At 35.4% G+C, this 20,544-nt stretch overlaps 1 protein-coding gene across 1 annotated transcript in view; it reads right to left on the bottom strand.

Annotated features, from left to right (window-relative positions):
- Positions 1 to 20,544, bottom strand: part of Arid2 (AT-rich interaction domain 2) — a 169,275-nt gene that overhangs the window by 6,873 nt on the left and 141,858 nt on the right. The window contains exons 17-20 of the mRNA XM_063254602.1: positions 6,182 to 6,320; positions 6,005 to 6,090; positions 4,811 to 4,934; positions 4,627 to 4,718 (exon numbers count right to left, since the gene is read on the bottom strand). Of these exons, the coding sequence (XP_063110672.1) occupies positions 4,627 to 4,718; positions 4,811 to 4,934; positions 6,005 to 6,090; positions 6,182 to 6,320 (441 nt within the window). The remainder of the gene's footprint in view (positions 1 to 4,626; positions 4,719 to 4,810; positions 4,935 to 6,004; positions 6,091 to 6,181; positions 6,321 to 20,544) is intronic.

The following is a 20,544-nucleotide window of genomic DNA, read 5'->3' as shown; positions in this document are numbered from 1 at the left end:
TATACACCACCTGATCAAGAAAAATGAGGTACATATCACAGTGGAATACTAGTCATCCATAAAGAATCAAATTCCTCCTTGGCAAAAACATGGATTGCCATGAAGATCATTGTATCGAGTGAAGGAAGCTGGGCACAGAAAGATGAATGGCGCCCATGGCATTCACATGTGCAATTTGAAAGAGCTGACTTCACTGATGTGAGAGAAGAATGGTGGGTGATTACTCGAGGCTGAAGAGAATGGAAGTGAGGGAGGAAGAGTGAGGTTAGGTTATCAGGAAGTACTGTACCAAGACGTTCTGGATACCTAATCTACAGGAGACTCACTATTGGTAACAATTATGTACAATGCATTTTAAAAATAGGATTCTTGGTGGCTCAGTCCTGTAATCCCAGCACTCAGGAGGCTAAAGCAGGATCACTGTGAGTTCAAGGCCAGCCTGGGCTCTAAAGTGAGTTCAAGGCCAGCCTGAACTATATAGTAAGATCTTGTCTCAAAAAGACAAAACAAAAAACAAAAACAAAAAATAGAATTGAGTACTGTATTTTTTACAATAAACAAATGATAAATACCGGAGATCAGTATGTTTAACCTGATATAAATTACACAATAAATATATGCAAATGTCATAAAGAGGCTGAATGTGTGGCGCACACCTATAATTCTAGCACTTGGGATGCAGAGGTAGCAGGATTGCTGGGAGTTCAAGGCTAGCATGGGCTACACAGTGAGTTCAAAGCCAGCCTGGACTGCATAGCAAGTCCCTGTCTCAAAAAGATGGGGAAAATAAATAAATAAATAAATCCCTCCACAAAGTCCCCATTAAAAAAATAAGAACCTAAGATCACCATCTTGAAACTTCAGAATATCAGAAATAAAGAAGAGATTCCAAGAGTTTCCAGAGGTAGGAAAAAAAATTCAATCACATGCAAAAGGATAGGTACCAAAATGCCCCTGCACTTCTCAACATAAGGTTGGATGCTAAAAGATACTGAAGTCATGCTTTAAGCTTTAAAAGGAAAATCATTTTTAATTTAGAGTTGTATTAAGAGTACGGGTAGGCCAGGGAATACAACCCAGTATTATCAAAATATTGTACTTTTCCAGAGCTCAGGCTTAATGAGTGTGGTAATACATTGCATTTAAATGTTTTATATTATTCAAATTACCAGATTTTGAATTGCAAATAAAGCAACTGCTGACATTTCATTCTGTTCAGAATACTGTACTGTAGGAAAGAGGGTCAACTTTTATATAACTTCCTATTGACCTAGATGTTATTATAAATAAATAATTTAGTCTATAAAATTCATATCCTGTATTATTCCACTAGAGATATAGTTTCCTACTCTGTTCTTCACATATGAGGTTTTGCTAGATTGTCAGTAATTTATCAGATGCAATACTTCTGATTACATGAGATATTTCAAAGAGGTTCTATAACTGAGAATTTCAACCTGGACTGGGAGAATGAATGGGAAGAACTTAATGGGATTGTTTTAATTCTTATGATTTTACTGTTCTAAGAGTACAGGAACTAAAGATGCTAGAAAACACTTGGAAGGCTTAGAGTTCATAAACAGGACAAAATTCATGAAAACAAAAACAGTAAGATGAAAACTTCGGCCAAGTGTGGTGGTGCACACCTGTAATACCAGCACTCCTAACCCTGAGGCAGGAGGAGTGCCTTGAGTTTGAGGGGGCTACACAGTGAGTTCAAGGTCATCCTGAACTATTTTAAAAAAAGAAAACTTCTAGCTTAATAATTACTTAGAACTAGACATAAAGGCCTCTTAAGCCTAAGAAAGTGACTTTTCAATGGAAGAAAAGACGCTAAGAAAAAGTTACAAAACTAATTTGGGGATTCTAATTTACTACCCAAATTCAAGACCTGAACTCTAGCACAAAATGAAGTTGTGAGCCTTTTCCCTTCCATATACCTATTAATCAACTGCTTATTGAATGATCATTGTATCCTGAATACTATGCTAGGTATTACAGAAAGAACAATGAAAAATATTCGATGTCCACCTTCAAAGAGCTTGCCATCTAGTTTGGTAACACAGCACAGCGGGACTGCACACAGCACTGCAGGGAATACAAATCCTAGGCCATGACAAGACAGGGAGGGAGGTGTCAGGAAAGCAAGAAGCAACCCTGCAGCTGAATCTTAAAAAGATGGATAGCGGGTAGAAGTTATCCAGAACATATTAAAACTCATTTATAGAACAGCATTATAAAAAAAGAGGAAAGGGGCTGGGGATTTAGCTCAGCGGCATAAGCGCCTGCCTTGCAAGCAGGTAGTTGTGAGTTCGATCCCTGGTACCAGTAAAAAGGAAAAAGACAAAAAAAAAAAAAAAAAAAAAAAAAAAAAGAAGAAAAACAATTTACAGGGACAGGACCTGTGTAGTAAAGGTTTTACAAAGTAGCTCTTAAATGAGCTGAATCATGAGCAGTAAGCAGATACTCAACAAGTGGTCTGCCAACAAAAGAGCATTCTAGACAGGGAAAACAGGAGGATCATGGGAACAAAAGTTCAAAGGGAAACATGGAAAAGCATAAGGAGATCAGGAATGAGATTCAGTTTGAATAACATGCTGGCCAAAAAGCAAAAAGAAGGATGAAAAGAGAAAGTTACAAAGGTAGGAAGAAACTGTTATAAATGAAGCAGGGGTCCAGGCATTTAGCTCAGTTGCTTAAGTGCCTGCCTGGCAAGCATGAGGTCATGAGTTTGATTCCCAGTACCAAACAATAAAAAAAAAGTGAAGCAAGGGCTGGAGGTTTAGCTCAGCGGCATAAGCACCTGCCTTGCAAGCAGGCAGTCGTGAGTTCGATCCCTGGTACCAATAAAAAGGAAAAAGACAAAAAAAAAAGTGAGCAGAAAACAAGTATTCTCATATGGTCACTGAATTTTTACATTTTTTCTTTTTTGAAGATCTTTGATTAAGTCTTAAGAATTTTTCTAGTCTAGCATTCCTGAGGCCCTGGGTATCAGTCCTAGAACTGTTACAAAAATTTTGGTCATTTGAAGAATATTTGATATTGTAATTTTTGTTCTTGTAAATTCTTTTTTTTTTGGTACCAGGGCTTGAACTCATGATCTTGCACTTGCCAGGCAGGCATCTGTGCTGCTAAGCTATATCCCTGGCCCATCTTGTAAATACTTTTTAAACTTTAGTTTTAAATTTTGTTTATGCTCAAAAATTTTAAGGTGTGAGAGTGAAATTCACATTTTTCTTTTGTAATTAGTATCACCCTTTCCATCATTGGAAAATGTAATTTAAAGATCATTTCAACAAATATCATAAGACTTGAAGCAGGGTAAAAAGCTGTAGTGGAAAGAACTAAGGTACACTCAAGGTTTACTTGATCAGATGTGGTGGTATATGCCTAGCTACTGGGGAGGCTGAGTCAGGAGGATTTCAAGTGTGAGCCAGGCCTAGGCCACTTAATCTGAGTGGAATCTTCAGCACTATAATAGGGAAGTAGGATGGAGAGGGAGAGAGAAATGGACGGACTGAGGGAGACACTATCCGGAATGCAAGGTACATCTGAGGACGGTGTTTCAGGGAGGGAATGAGACTTGAGCTGCAGGGGCTGATGAGAAGTGCTGCTGATTCAGGAGCACATAACCAGGATGGGGCACACAGAAGGGCGTTTGCCTACTTTTGTGAACCTGGTATGGACAAGACCCACAAACTAACACCTCTGCCACACCCCTTGTCACTCCAAATCTGCTGTGCTGGGACTGGTTTGTGACAATTTTTAAACTTTCAGGAACTTTTGCAAGGTTTTGTTTTCTTTCTTTCTTTTTTTTGGAGACAGTGTCTCACTATGTAGTTCAGGTTGGTCTTGAACTCACTATGTAGTACAGGCTGGCCTTAATTCAGTCTCAGCTTCCCTAGTGCTGGGATTGCAGGCATGCACCAGAACACCTGGCCTGCAAGTTGAGTTTTAAACAATACAAAAATGAAACTTAAAGATGCAGGAGGAATATGAGAAAAAACAGCTTTAGGGTAGACCCTACAGGGATACATCAACAGAACAGTCTGCATTTCCTATCAAGGATTAAAAAAAAGTGTTATTTCCAGTTTCAGTAAATCTACTAAAATCTTGATTATTCTCTTGCTTAAATCCACTAGGAAGTAACTTTTAAATACTCGGAAGAATTAACAGTGAATCTTGGCACTATGATGTTGAAAGGTTCATTAAAATGTCATTCATCAAACTGAAGTGATTCATTATGATTTCACATGATTCAAATGGCCAATTCCTTCTGTTCCTCCAAAAAACTTAATTTTCCTTTTTATACTTTAATTCTACGCCCAGCAAAAGAATTAATAAAATGAAAGACTACTGTTTGTTTCCCTCAGCTCTTTTTATTTTTGGCTTTTAAGACTTTGACATTGGGCCAGGGATTTAGCTTAGTGGCATAAGCACCTGCTTGGCAAGTACGAAGTCGTGAGTTCAATCCCCAATACCACAAAAGACTTTGGCATTAAAATTTTTGGTCTTTTCACAAAACTGATAAGATAAACCACAAAATAAAATAGAGATGTCAAATTATGTTAACATACATGTAATAGTAATTTAAATTCACTTTGGCTATGGAAAAGATTTACTCACCTGCGACCACATTCTGAGTATTTACCAATATTTTTTAATATTAAGGCAGCAGTTAGTCGGATGTGTTTAGTTATTGGTCCCTCTTTTTCATCCTTAAAAAGAAAGAAGAATGTAAAAAAAAGAATAAAGATCTAAGTCACACAGGGCTCACACCTTATGAATAAGGCTTTCAAGGCACGCTTACTGTAAAGTCCCGAAAGACAAGGTTTCTCGATCCTCTCCTAAGAGCCATGAGTGCAGCACTGGGATGGTTCACAATGGCCTTTTGTGCTCTAGGAGTTGAGCTTGTGCCCCCTACAGCTGGCTGCCTGAATTGATCAGAGACAGACTGTTAACACAATACTACACATACACTGACAATAGGAACTAACCTATGGGGTAACCCATGAGGTAGTTACTCTGAAATTCTGGATACCCAGTGAATAAAAGATCCATGGTACACCATTAATATTTATGTTTTTCATCAGTGTAGGCAAGGGAGAGTGTTCTGTGTTGAGGTAAAGTCTCAGTTTTATTAATTTCCAACCTATCATTTTAAAGCACAAAACAGATTCTTCCTTAAAAGACAAAAACAACTGCTGGGTGCAGTGGCATATGCCTATAATCCCAGTGATTCAGGACGCTGAGACAAGAGGATCATAAATTCAAGTCTAGCTCAGGCAACTTAGTAAGACTGTCTCAGAACATTTTTTAAAAGGGCTGGGGATGTATCTCTACATGAAGATCCTGGGTTCAAAACAAAAAGATTTTAACACACATTGTACTGTCAATTTATGAAGCATTTCTCACGTATTATTTGCTATTCCAGTGATTTACCTACAAAGTAGAATCAAAATGCTAGAAGTGCCAAGGTTTCCTCTTTGTTAATACAGGGCTTTACTATGTAGCTCAACTAGCTGTGAATTCACTCTGTAGCCCAGGCTGGGCCTGAACTCACAGCAATCCTCTTGTCTCAGTTTGGCAAGTACTGGGATTACAGACATGCACTACTTTGTATTACCATGCCATGGTATTACATACCATGTTGTCTTTTTGAGACAGGGTCTTGCTATGTAGCTCAGACTGGCTTTGAACTCACTGTATTTTTGGCCTAAGATAGACTTGAACATGGAGAGATGCTCCTGCCTAAGTTTCAGGGGTGTTGGGATTATAGGTTGCACAACTATGCCTAGCTCAAATGACCAGCAAAATGAAAAGTGGATCCAAGAGCAGTTAAGCAATTTGAACAGGATTTCAGAGCTGGGTAGTGTTGTAACTGGACTAGAACACAAGCTTCAGTTTTCCAAAATGCTAAATTGCCTTTTATTGTTCCTGTGCTTTGCCTAGCTTCCTGGTATTTGGTTATACGTGTAACAAGAAATAAACTCATTTTCCTTACCTAGTAGAAGATTTCTGATTTCCTGTTTGCCCTGGCTCGTCTTGTTTTAATCCTGCAAGCAGGGCATCCTTTGAACAGTGCTTATCCTTTTTGAAAAAAAGGAAGTAAAAGAATACACATCACAATCATTAATGCAAGCAGATGAGTTATTAAGCAAACAGTATTAACAAAGTATACCTGTAAGTGTGTAATAAATGAAAACCTCTGTCGCTGAAAAGGCTCACAACCTTCCCAAAGACATTGCCCTGGATACACATCTTTCCCACCGTGTTCAGTAGCTGCATGGTAGAAAACCTGGGAGGGGGTCTGAAACCACCTATAAAACACAAGCAGAAAATTTCTAACACCTGCATACGTTCTTTAAAATAGAAAACCTTACTCTTAATACAAGTTATAGGTTAATATGTATCATAAGCAGGTAAGCCAATCTCTAATTCACTTCCCTTAAAATACATTTTGGAATTTTCCTTGCTTATGTTTCCATGCTGAATCCTTCAAATGTACTGAACACTTCTGGGTATCTACTTTAAGCTTAGTATTTTCATTCCCGATTCTCTATCTTCAATGAAGATCAGCTAAGAATCTTTTAAGTGTAAATGAAATAACATTTTAAAACACAATAGAACATTATCTTATAAACCAATACCATGTTTTTGTCCTTAAGAAATTGCTGAAGCACTTACTAGATTTCACATTATAATATACAGTAATAACTAAAACTCTAGCTTATCCAATCCAGCAATTTAAATTGAACACATTTAGCGAGTCTTGCATTTCATCTGGGTTGATTTTTGAGGATGGGGAAGGGGGTACCAGGGATCGAACTCATGACCTTGTGCTTGTCAGGCAGGTGCTGTACCGCTGGGCTATAACCCAGCCCTGAGTTGATATTTTACATGTCTATTCACATTTAAGAAACTCATTTCTCCAACATCGTATCTTATTCACTACTAAGCTTCAACAATATAAATGTCTGAATTAATACTAACTCATCGTATCTTATTCACTACTAAGGTTGAACAATACAAATGTCTGAGTTAATACTAGACAAAGGACATAAACACTGAAGTCACACAGTTCTTCATAAACATGGCAATAAGCCTGGTGTGGTAGCACACATCTGTAATCCCAGCTACCCAAGAGGCCTGAGGTCATTCTGGGAAATTTAGGAAGACTCTGTCTTAAACATAAATAAAAAAGGGTAGGGACGCGGCTTGTAGTATAGTACCTACCCAACATGTAGGGGATCCTGGGTTCAATCTCCAGTATTTTAAGAATAACAACAAAAAGCAATGAGAAACATCACTAGAATCCAGACAAAAATATGTATTGTTACTATTATTATTATTTTGATTTTTTGAGACAATATCTTGCCATGCAGTTCAGGCTGGTCTCAAACTTGAGTCTTCCTCCTGCCTTAGCCTCCCTACATGCTGGGATTACAGGTCATGCCAGCATGCCTGCGTCAAGACAGCAAATATATATAAATATATATATGTTTTTGTCTTTTTGAGACAGGGTCTCACTATGCAGTTCAGGCTGGCCTTGAGCTCACTTTATAGCCCAGGCTGGTCTCGAACTTGTAATCCTTCTGCCTCAGGCTCCCGAGTGCTAGGATTGACAGCAAATATATTAAAAGGCTTCAATTACAAACTAGTAAGGCAAATATCTGTACAACCAGTGATTTTATAAAGCCTATGCCAGAGATCTTTTCATTTTTTAAGGTTATCATATAAACATGTCAGCATTTGAATCAAATTTTAATGTGTAGCATACATCCAGTATCTCAAATTAATTCAGGAAATGAGTAACATTTTAGAACAAATGTTAATCAAGAAAGTACAAAAGGCAGTGTTAAAAATTACAGATTACACATTTCGTTTCCAATCATATTCATCAAACCTAGAGAGGTTTACTGTGAAACTAAAGTCGGGCATCCATTTCAGAATTTCTTTCAGTTTTCAGTACTTACCAAACTATTACTACAAAATAAATGACTTCAGGTCTATGATATAGACTCATAAATGTCAGAAGGAAGCAGTCTTACTGCCATTAGGACTTTTACCCACATGCTATTAATTCACTAGTTAGAATACAGTCATGCATAGCATGTTTTGTTAAATGACAGACTGTATATATGACAGTGGTCTCATAAGATTATAATAGGATGGAAAGATTCCTATTACATAGTAACCTTGTAGCTAATGTCATAGCCTAATACATTACACACTTGTTTGTTATGATAATAGTGTAAATAAACATAATGTGTTGCCAGCAGTGCAAAACTATGGCACATAAAATTCACTGTACATGTGACTTGATAATGGCATGACTGTAACTGGTTTATATATTTAATATACTATAATTTTTTTGTTATGAGAAGAGCCCAGTTATGCAGTACTCTCTAGGTTGTGCTCTCCAGGTTTGTGTAAGTATAGTCCCTGTATGTACACTGATGAAATCTCTTAAGGACACATTTCTCAGAAGGCACCTTTGTCAATAAGGAATGAGGGACAAAGGCTCTACACACACACACACCCTAAAATCCAAATGTGCTTGTCATTTGTCAAATGGATTTTTATTTCTAATTCATTTTGCAGTATATAATTAATGTTACTTGCAATACTTAAAAACAGGATAGCCCTGCCAGGCATGGGCTTAATCCTACACTTAATCCCATCACTTGGGAGGCTGAAGCAGAAGGATCAGCATGAATTCAGGGCCAGCTTGGGCAATGTAAGTGACCCGGAGGCCAGCCTGCAATACATAGCGAGATCCTGACTCACAAAGACAGTTCTTTAAGTCAATTTTAATTATTAAATATACACAATTAGGTGAGTGTGTGTAAATATAATATATTTAAGACAAAAGGAACTTTTAAGTGTTCAATCTATTTGTCCAATATTAAATCTGCTACTTTAACTCACTACTCTGATTATTGCAAATCTCTTTTCTCTGTATCTAATTACTCTGGTCACAGAAGACATTCATTCATTGTCAGGTGGTTCATAATATAACTATGAATGAAGCTATTTACAATAATTATACAGATGCAAGTAGTAGGTTAAGGTTTCCAAATGCATTAGATGAAATATCTAAATTTTAAAAATTTAATATTGCAGAATCAAACTGAAGAAATGCAAAGCAAGCCAGGCATTGTGGTGCATGTCTGTAATCTCAGCACTTGGGAGGCTGAGGCAGGAGAATTGCCATGAGGTCGAGGCCAGCCTGGGCTACATAGCAAGATCCTGTCTCACCAAAAAAAAAACAAAACAAAACAAAACAAAAAAACAAAAACAAAAAGCTAAGCACAGACAAGATTTTCAGGCTACATGGAATGGAAATAGGAAGAATAACAGATGAGGCAGGATGATGAACTTTCTAATTATTGGACTTGCTAAGTATTAAGGTTCAGTGGGTAGCCAGCACTTTCAAATTCTACACTGCTTCAGTAATTTCCTAGAAAGTCAAAGAATATTAATTTTCCTACTAACAAATAAAAGTCTTATTTCATAAGAAGAAAATTTTTACATTGGAAATGTTTTAAAAGTATTCTGGTATCAAAGTGGGCAGGTGGTGCATGCCTATAATCCCAGCACTCCGGAGGCTGAGGCAGGAGGACTGCTGTGAGTTAGAAGGCCAGCCTGGGCTAGAAATGTGTGCAAGGCCAGTGTGAACTGCAAAATGAAACTCTGACTCAAAAAAACATATTTTGATATCCTCTATATTCCTGATATGACCTTTAACATGATTTCAAGTATTAATATAAATTATATTTGTCTCAAAGATGAATAGTTGCCCTTTTAACAGTTCTTAAAGATCTATAATGAGCAACATATTCTAGAAAGCTGATTTTCGAATGTCATTTATTTATTCAAATGTCTTTTATAATAGAATTCTCTTTTCAAACACAGTATTTAAAACCACTACACTGAATGTTCACTTTGTATGCTTTGATACTGTGAGTTGAGTAACTATCTGTAAGATGATAAAGTGTAATCTATTAATGTGATTTCTTACTGTTTTTTTTTGTAGTTCAATATTACTTGTACCCTTACACCAAATTTGTTTTTTCTCTTTTTCCTTTTAAATAAAATTTATAAAAATAAAATAAAATAAAACCACTACACATAAAACAAAATGCAGAGCTATATAAGTTAGGTCTCTCTTTAACTGTCTTTGCTGCTTGTTTTTTTGAGATAGGGTCTTGCTATGTCGCCTAACTTGGCCTTGAACTCATGGTAATGTTACAGCCTCAGCCTCCTAAGTGTTGCAATTACACGATGCCTGGCTCTTATAGACTATTAAAAATAAGTACATCACTTACATATTACAGTTACTAGCTAGTAGTCAACATTGTGTATGGTACACAAACAAGGATAAATGATGAGATTACCAGTTTCATCACAAGTATGTCAAGAGCCTGAAGCCATTACTTTTATCTGCACAATGTGAAACAATCTAAATAAACTAAAAATTAAGATTTCTTATTACACATTTTGTTAAATAGGAGAACTGAACCTATAGGGAAACCACCAGGTTTAAAGCTGGAGAGGTGTGTGGACCCCAAAAATTACAGCATACTGTTAAAAGGCAGGAATGCAGAGAAATACTCCTAAAAAGTGATTGACAAATTTCAGGAAGCCTTCGATGAACTGCCTTGAGAGGTAAAGCTCCTAAGGGTCAGTCTCTAGGAAGAATCATATTTTGGGGGGAATCTTACCTCCAGAATCCTCAACAGATTCTCACAGTGAAGACTGGAGAAAAACTGCTTCCCAGAAGGAAGGAGGAAGTAACTGGTTTTAAATGTGTTCAGAGTTCTTTTCTCTTTACAAAGACCTGCCCTCAAGGAAATCTACCTTATGGGACTTAAAAGGGCAATGAGACAGTGAGCACTCCTCAACACTCCTATTTCTTTTTGCCTCGTGCACACATGCCAAGCTCTCTATCATTGATCTACAGCTCCAATCCTTCCCCTAGACTTCTGGTCTCAAACAGGGGTAGAAAAATCAACTCAAAGTCACAGTCCTTACTTAAGACTTACTTTTAAAAAAGTGAGCCAGGCACGGTATGCAAGCCTGTAATTTCAACCCTGGTGAAGCTGAAGCTGGAAGGAGGCTGAAGGCAGGAGGACAGCCAGGAAGTATGAGGTCAGCCTTGGTAACATAGTGAGTTCAAGACCAGCCTGAACTATGACTACACAGATGCTGTGTCTCAAAAAAGATTCAATCATCAGATTACAGGAAGTTTTGGCTTCCTATTACCTTACCACCGTATCAGTAAAGTGCCAGTATAGTAGTGGAAAAACTGAGAGCGATATAAGACACAGACTATATTTAAAAAGGAGTTTCTAAGGAAACACCAAGAATTTGAAAACTGATTTCTCTGAAACCTATAGCTATAGCAAATATCAAACACAGCTTGACTCCTAGTCAGATGAACATGAAACCATTAAAGGTCTATTTACTTCAGTTCTCACTAAAATAATATCATGTCTTTCAACAAAACTTACAAGGCTTGTAAAATATAAAGAACAAAAAACATCCATACCAGCACTGACACTCAAACCCACATTCACAGTCGATGACACAAAGTAAATCATCAAAAATAAGAAAGCTGGGCCTGGTGGCACATGACTACAGCCTCAGCTATTCAGAAGGCTAAAATGGGAGGCTTATTTGACAGCATGCTGGGCCATATAGGTTGAGCCTGCCCCCCCCCCCCTTTTTGAGACAGGGTCTTGCCATGAAGTGCAGGCTGGCCTTGAACTTGGGACAGTCCCCCTAGCTCAGTCTCCAACCCAGCACCACCACACCCAGCAGACAGACCTTGTTGTAAAAACAAAATTAAAGCCAACTGCAATAAAAAAGAAAAAACTGTATCTTATTTAAAAACAGACTTAGAATTTAAAAAAATTTTATTATTATGCTAAAGATCTAATACAAAATGTATATAACATATAATAACAAATGGGCACTGTAAACAGAGAGAGAGGCCAAAAGGAAAACAAAAACAAAATTTCCAAGAACTATAGGATAGTTACAAAACATGTGAATACATGTAATGGGAACGTCAGAAAGAAAAATAAGAAAAACTGGTAAGAATTTTCCAGAATCAGTGACTTATGGCAATCCATAAATTCAGGACTCAAGACAAACAAGGTAAGTATTTTATAAAGTCCCACACCTAAGGCATATCGTATTCAAATTGGTAAAAACAAAAGATAAAGTCTTAAAAAAATTCAGTGGTGGAAAAAAAAATCCTTACTGATGGAAAGACAAGGGTAAGATTATATTTACCAATGATTTAGGAAATCAAGAAAAAAAATAAGACATTAAAATAGCTAAAGCATCAGCACCTGCCTGGCAAGCATATGAGGCCCTAGTTTGATTCCCGATATCAAAAAAGAACAAAAAGAACCTACCAACCTAAAATTTGTATCCAAGCAAATTATGCTTCAACAGTGAAGGACAAACACTGTCTTGGACAAATAAAAACTGAAAGGATTTGTATCAGTTGAACTTCCTTACAAGATATTTCTAAGGAGCTCTTCAGGGTTTGGGATGTGGTTCAGTGGTACAACAGCTCTTGTTTATTAGCATGCACTGAAGACCTGGGTTTAATGCCGAGAATTATGAAAAAAAGAAAGAAAAAAGAAAAAGAAAACAAACAAGCAAAAAATCAAAAAGGGAAAAAGTGAAAAAAAATTTTTTGGGGAGAAGGAAAACCTAAAATGTCAGAAACTTGGATCTACACAACGAAAGTGTGAGAAGCAATTAATACAAGTTAAATTCTTTTCTCTTACTTAATAGTTACATGTGTTTTTCAAACTGTAATGGTAACAATATATGTGATTATAGCTTGTGGATAAAAGTGTCATTAATGACTGCAATAGTGTGAAGAACAGATATTAAAGAAGAACTAACAATGCTGTTATAAGGTACCACACATGTACAAGACATGAAGCACTATGTATGTTGTTATTTTGAAAGTGGTCTTAGAGTAGCTCTAATTATATACTGTGAACCTGGAGCACCACAGAATTTTTTTGAAGATGTGTAAGAGGACAATTACAGACGGCAGGACAGACAAAAGCCAAAACGAGTGCCTTTAAAAATACAGTGTAGTACATATTAATGCAACTGTATCAATAATCAATTTAAATGTGAATAGTCTAAGTATTCTAACTTGCGGGGCAAAGTGGTACATAACTGTGGTCCCAGCACATAGGAGAATGAGGCGGAAGACCCTCATATTCGAGGGCAATCTGGGCTATCTACTGAGTTAAAGACCAGCCTGAAACACATAGCAAGATCCTGTCTAAAATGAATCAAAATTAAGCCAAGCAAAACAAAAACAACAATAAAACCACTAACTAAAAATGGCATAATGAGAATGAATAAATAAATAAGACCCAAGTATGTGTGCTTAAAAATACAGACAGACATTAAAAGTAACAGAGAAAGTGCTGGGGAAATAAATTAGTATGGAACATGTACTTAGTAGATATGAGGCCCTGGGCTTCACCTGTGTCTCTCTTTCTCACACACACACACACACACACACACATACACACACACACGCACGCACACACATGTGCACACACACACAAAGAAATAAAACAAAAAGAAAAAAGAAACAATAAGGTAAAGGGATGGAGAAAAATAAATTCTGTTAACACTTATTTATAAAAAGAAAGGTGGAGTACCTTTCTTTTTTATTAACTTCAGAAAACAGAAAAATTGAAAGAATATACAGATACAGACAAATCCATTATTGTACCTAGAGACTTCAATATCCCTATGTCATTTACAGACAGAAAATCAGAAAGGAAACTGTTGAACTAGGCAACACCAATTAGTTGGGTCTAGTTGACATTTATAGACTATTTCATCTAACAACTTATGAAGCTCATATCACACATTTAATAAGATGGAACATGTTCTGGACAGAGAACACACATTATGAAATTTTAAGAATAGAAACATGATACACTCACACTACAATGAATTAAACTAGAAACAACAAAATGGTAGCTGTAAAATATAAAGATATTTGGATATTAAATAAAATACCCTTCAATATTTTGAAATAACTGAAAACAAAACTTCAAAATTTGGGAGACCCAGTAAAATCAGTTTAACTACAGTATTGACTGAATGCATATATTAAAAAAGAAGAAAGATCTAAAAATTAAGAAGGTAAGCTTCCATACAAGAAACTAGAAAGTAAGCAGAAGAGAAGAAATACACATGAGAGCTTAAGTCCAACAAGGCAAACATTAAAAACACAAAAAACCTAGCTCTTTGAAAAGATCAACCAATAGAATAAACAAATCTCTAGCCAATCAAAAAAGACACAAAATACTAAAATCAGAAATGAATTCTGGGTTTGTCCTGAGTGGGCACCCCTCCAAAAAAAACCCCCAAACAAACAAAGAAACAAACAAACAAACAAAAAACAAGAAACAACACCAAACATTAAAAAGAAGCCATCGCTACTGATTCCATGGACAGTAAAAGAAATAAAAGGAATTTATGAATATTTCTATCCTCACAAATTGATAAAGTAATCCCTGAAAGGCAGAATTTGTCAAAACTCACAAGAAAAACAGATAACCTGCACGAGTCTATAACTATTATAGAAATTGAATCAATAACCTTTAAACAGAAAGCACCACAACCTGATGGTTTCACTGGTGAATTCTATCATATAGTCAAGGAAGGAATGATAACAATTCCCTAAAATCTCTACCATGCAACATAAGCAGAAGAAATATTTTATAACTAATTCCATGAGGATGGCATTGTCACACACCAAAATCAAAACCATTACAAGACTACAGCTCAGTAGCTCTTATGAATGTATGTACCTCCAAACATCCTCAACAAATATATTAGCAAATCAGATGTACTACCACCAAGTGTGCTTTATTCCAGTACACAAAGCTGATTTAACAATCAAAAAATTATGTAATCCATCATATCTATATGCTAAAAAAAATCACGTAATCATATCAGTAGATGCAAAAAAACATTTGAAAAAAATCTTCAGACCACTCACATCAAATGTTCTCTCCAAACAAACCAATTAAAAAATGGGCTAAAGATCTGAATAGACATCCCATCAAAGATACACTGACAGTAAATAAGCAAGTAAAAACATTATACATCATTAGAGAAATGCAAATTAAAACAATTAACAATACAAACACACATATTATAATGACTAAAATCCCAAATGCTGACAATACTGAATGCTAGTGAGGATGTGAAGCAAGAGTTTTTACTTATTATTGCTGAGAATGAAAAACGGTACATCTGTTTTGGAAGACAGTTTGATATTTTTTAAAATACTAACCATAACCTTAACGTAACATCTAGCAAGCAATTATAAATCTGGGTGTTTGCCAAAATGTGTTGACAATTATGTCCACACAAAACCCCACCAACAGCTTAATTCATAATGACCAACACGTGCAATCAAGATAACACTCAGTTTACTTGAGGAGCAGACAAACAGTAGCAAATCCATACAATGGAGATAAAAAATGATCCAGGTCCTGGGTTCAATCCTAAGTATAAAAAAACAAAACAAAACAAAAAAATCACACACACACACACACACACACACACACTCCTTTCCCTTCAAAAAAAGCCACAATGGCTACAACATACAAAAATGAGCCTTACATACATAACTGTTAAGTGAGAAGAACCAGCCTAAAAAAACAGGCTGTATGATTCCACTATCTGGCATTCTGGAAGTGACGTCTATAAAACACTAAAAAAGCAGTAGTTGTAAGATCGGGATTGAAGGATGTGGAGAAAGGATTTGTGAGGAAGTGAAAGTACTCTATAAGTTATTATAATTGTATACACATGACTTTTTTGGTAAGTCTCATACATATGACATAAATGATGAGATGGATCACATGAAGTAATTTTTGCCTACTGAACCTGCCTGATGTGACTCTTAATGTAAACTATATTCTTCAGTTAGAAATAATGTATCAATATTAATTCATAAATTGTAAAATGAACCACACTACTGCAAGGTATTATAGTAGAACTTGTATTTAAGGTAGATGGAGCAGATGGGAACTCTGCACTATCTGCTTGGTTTTTCTATAAACCTAAAACTGTTCTAAAATGCAAGGTTTATTAATTAAAAAAAGTTATGTGTGAATATTACCATTATTACTATACAACTGGTAGCTGGACAAGAAAGAAAAACAGGTAAAATGGAGGAAAACTGATAAGAATTCAAATTATCTATGACAGCAGCCAAAAACAAGAAAAGCTAGCAATAAACAATACAATTAAAGGACTCCTGTGAAAAGAATGCTAAAAGCTGTGACTGAAGATAAAAAGACATAACTATGGGCAGAATCTTTTTTCTATAAAGGAAGACTCAAGATAGGAAAACTGTTCACAAACATTGAAAGCAACGGTAACCAAATTCCTAACATGTCTTTTTTGGGGCTCTCTAGGAAACATTTTAAAAGAACAACACTAACTACTAAGTCTGATTTATGTATCACCCTAGTCTCAAAACCAAGGACTCAACCTAGTACAAGGTAGATACCCAGATAAATCATATGAAACACTCCACAAAAGTGGAAATCATCAGAAGCAAGTTGTCACATCCAATATTAAGATTTAAAGTGACACGTTGGTAAGTAAGGATGAAACCAATGAGATAAATAATCCAGAAATAGACAAGCATATATTAGAATTTAGTATGAGACACAAGTAGCAATTCAATGTCTGAGGGAAAAACAAATGTGCCTGTTTTTAGCAGTGTGTAAAATAAGCTAGATTTATACCTCATTTTATATATCAATCTTAATTGTAGATATATCAAAAAATTAAAAAGTACTAAGAGGTCCCAAAAGTTTATTTTTTGATCTACGAGCTGAGAATGTGTTTTTAACATGCTATAAATTTAAATTCTAATTCAGAAAAATACAACTTTAAAAAGTCTCAAGACAAGTGGGTTAGAAGTTGGCTTAAATAAGCTTTCATTGGACAAAGATGGCAACGTTTGCTTATCAAGGATAAAACAGCTGGATGTGGTGATGCATACCAGAAATACCAGCTATTTAGAAGGCTGAAGGAAGAAGTTGAAAGTTTGAGGTCAGCCCAGGCACCTTAGTGAGACCCTGACTCAAAGTAAAATTTTAAAAAGGTTTGGGATATAGTTAAGCACCAGTGCTGGGGGAGAGAGAGGAAGGAATGAATTCCTTAAATATGTTCCAATTCCTTAGTTTATAATATTAGAAAAAAAAAGACAAACCTCTGCAAAGTCATCTTTGCAGAATATAAACAACTCAATACTATGAAAACTTATAAATGAGGCCAATACGCACCTATTTTGTCTTTTTTTGTAGGAATCGGAAAATGGATAGTTGAAAAATTGGAACTTTTAAATTTTATAAGCTTGAGGAAAGAACGTTCTAGGCAATGATTATCAGTGTTTCTTTACATCAATAGAAAAATTCAAAGAAATATACATGTCTTAGTGTCTAAAGTTATTTTCATAAAATCAAAACAGAAACTGATCAATTATCCAGGTCAAATAATGTACATAAAAAACAGGGTCAGAATAACACGCTTAATACTATCAGCAAAAATCTAGAATGTGATGCTTTATAGGACAAATTACCTGGCTTTTCTAACAAAAAACTGAGAGAGAAAAAAGTGAGAGAGACAGAGGGGACATTCTACAGATTAAAAGGGACTTACTAATGGCTGGCAATATTGGAGACTTGGATTCCAAATGAAGCTTTAAATAAACAAAAGTTCACTGGGAAAATGTAAACATTGACTAGATATTTGAAGTACTCACAATGTTGAAGCAATTAATGGTTGTTCACAGTCATGTGGTAGTGGTATGATGATTACATTAAAAGAGTGGTATCTCTACTTATACATGCATAGAGACTAAACAGTTACTGATAAATAATATTTATTATTTATTATTATTATTAAAGGGAGTAATTATGAATTCATATTATACACTGAGAAACAGGATTTGAAATACAAAGACTATACAAAAAATATTCCTATCATATGGGTTAAATGTATATTCAGAAGTTACATTTAATTCTGTATCCTGATGCTCTTACATATAGATAGTTAAAATTCAACTTTAAATATTAAGCATTTTACAATAATTTATCAGGGAAAGTATTTTTAACACTAAATCTAATTAATTTTAATATTTTAAAAATTAATAAAGAAATTTGAACTTTGCCACCTAGTGGATAATGGCTATGAATTACAATAGAAATTAAATATGAAAAATCAAAGCTATCATTGTCTTCAGTATCTTAAACCTAAACTTCTCAGTCTTTTAGCCATGTCAGGTCCTTTCATAATCGTGTACCTGCATCTGATTGGAATTATGCTTTGCATGGCAAATTCGTACTCATTCTTTAAAATCCAACTCAGATGTGATGTCTATGTGTGAAACTTTTCCTACCACAGCGGAGTTACATTAATCGTTCACTAGACTGGCAACAGCACTCTGAACTACATTTTTATAGTACTACTTTGCACTGCAATAGATTGTTCTGGGATATGTAATCCTAAGGTTTGAGAAAGATCTTTGGTTTTCTATCTCCTAGTACAGAAGCATTCCCTTTAAAATGGTGTTTGAAAAACAGTTGCAGACTCAAACTGAACTTATTAATGATTCAATACCTAAAACTATGGCTCAAAAACTGACAAGTTCTAAGAAGCTCTGCTGAATATTCCTTATTTGGTAAAAATAAAAAAAAGATGTATCATCAAATTATGTAATACCAATCCTACTCGGACAGAAAACTGGGCTGAACATTTAGATTCACTCATTCTTCCAGAATTTTTTTTCTTGACATATTTAAATTAAGAACTTCATCTAAAGTGATCTTGCTCAAATTTTTTACAGTCAATAAACAGTTCTACCAGACAACTACAACAGATGTAGTACTATTTGCCACAGGAAAACAAAACACAGTTTCTAAACAAATGGAAAGAGTGAAACTAACACTAGTCAAGAAGGTTTCAAATTCACTTAGATAATACAAGGGGAAAGGAAAAAAACAAACAAAAAAAACCCCCCAGTTCAGGGCTGGACATACATTACTCAGTGGTGGTGCACTTACCTAGCATGCACCAGGTTTGAGGGCAGGGAGGAAGGTGATTGATTTAAAGGAATCAAAGAAACAAGAGATGACCTACAGAACTTTTTTTTTTGGGGGGGGGGGGGTTTGCTTTTTTGAGACAGGGTATCACCATGTAGACTAGGCTGGCCTTAAACTCACAGCAATCCTCTTGCATCAGCCTATGGAGTGCTGGGGTTACATGTGTGTGCCAAGTAATGAATTTTGATAAATATTCAGATATTAAGTACACCAACATGTATTTTATACATATATAACTGAAAACAATAGTTACCCTTACTAATATGATATAATCTGTATTTTGTTTATTTTTCATTGGAAAGAAAAACAAAAAACCAGTGATCAAGATTCACTAGAAAGACTTCATGGCCCCAGTACTGGTTTGAGTCTTTTAATGTTTTTTTTTTTTCCTGGTACTGGAGATCAAACTCATGACCTCGCCTTGCAAGGTGGGTGCTTATGCCACTCAACTAAATCCCCAGTGAGAGTTAATGTTTGACACCTACTGTTCTACAGACATTCTATATACTATCAATCATGTACTCAGATTCACAATTCCAAAACCAATTTGTATATGAATTTTATAAGAAATACAATTTCTATGATTATAAATTTATATTTAGTATAAATTTTTTTGGTACTGGGTATTGAACTCTTGACCTTGTGTTTGCCAGAAAGGTGATTATGCTGCTGAACTAAATTCCGGTCCTTTAGTATAAATTTTAAAAGATGTGGAATTAGAATCTTTGATATCTAAGAAATGAAATATATTGCATTAAGACAAGGGCTCTTAGTGCTCTTAAAAAAAGACCAAGTTTAAATACTGTTAATATTAAAGAAATTAGGATTTTAGGGACCAGAAGTTTAGCTCAGCAGCACAAACACTTGCCTGCCAAGCGTAAAGTCGTGAGTTCAATTCCCAGAACCCCGCCCAAAACAAATTAGGATTTTGTTTTAATTAACATTTTTATTAAGTTTTCCTTAGTTAATAAATAGTGATGAGGTATGACTTTAAAAATAATTTTTATAGGATAAACATTACAAACACAAATTTAAGACAAGGCATTCTCTTTCTTTTTTTTTTTTTTTGTCTTTTTCCTTTTTATCGGTACTGGGGATCGAACTCACGACTGTCTGCTTTCATGGCAGGCGCTTATGCCACTGAGCTAAACCCCCAGACCCAAGCCATTCTCTTTCTAATGGCTTATTATTTGTGAGGTTCTACTGTACAGTAATTTCACAACTGCCTCTAAGGTCAATTCATTTTCAATAACTCACTTTGTCATAACCAAATATACAAATTCTTAAATGATTTTCTTTTACTGAAATATAATGCTAAACCGTATCCTTTAATGAACTGCCATTAAGCAAT

This window comes from Cavia porcellus, unplaced genomic scaffold, assembly GCF_034190915.1.
Source record: "Cavia porcellus strain 051 isolate PalLab524CR breed Dunkin Hartley unplaced genomic scaffold, mCavPor4.1 scaffold_8, whole genome shotgun sequence".
Taxonomy (NCBI): domain Eukaryota; kingdom Metazoa; phylum Chordata; class Mammalia; order Rodentia; family Caviidae; genus Cavia; species Cavia porcellus.
Note: the sequence above shows the minus strand (reverse complement) of the source record. Positions and strands in the feature narration are given on the sequence as shown.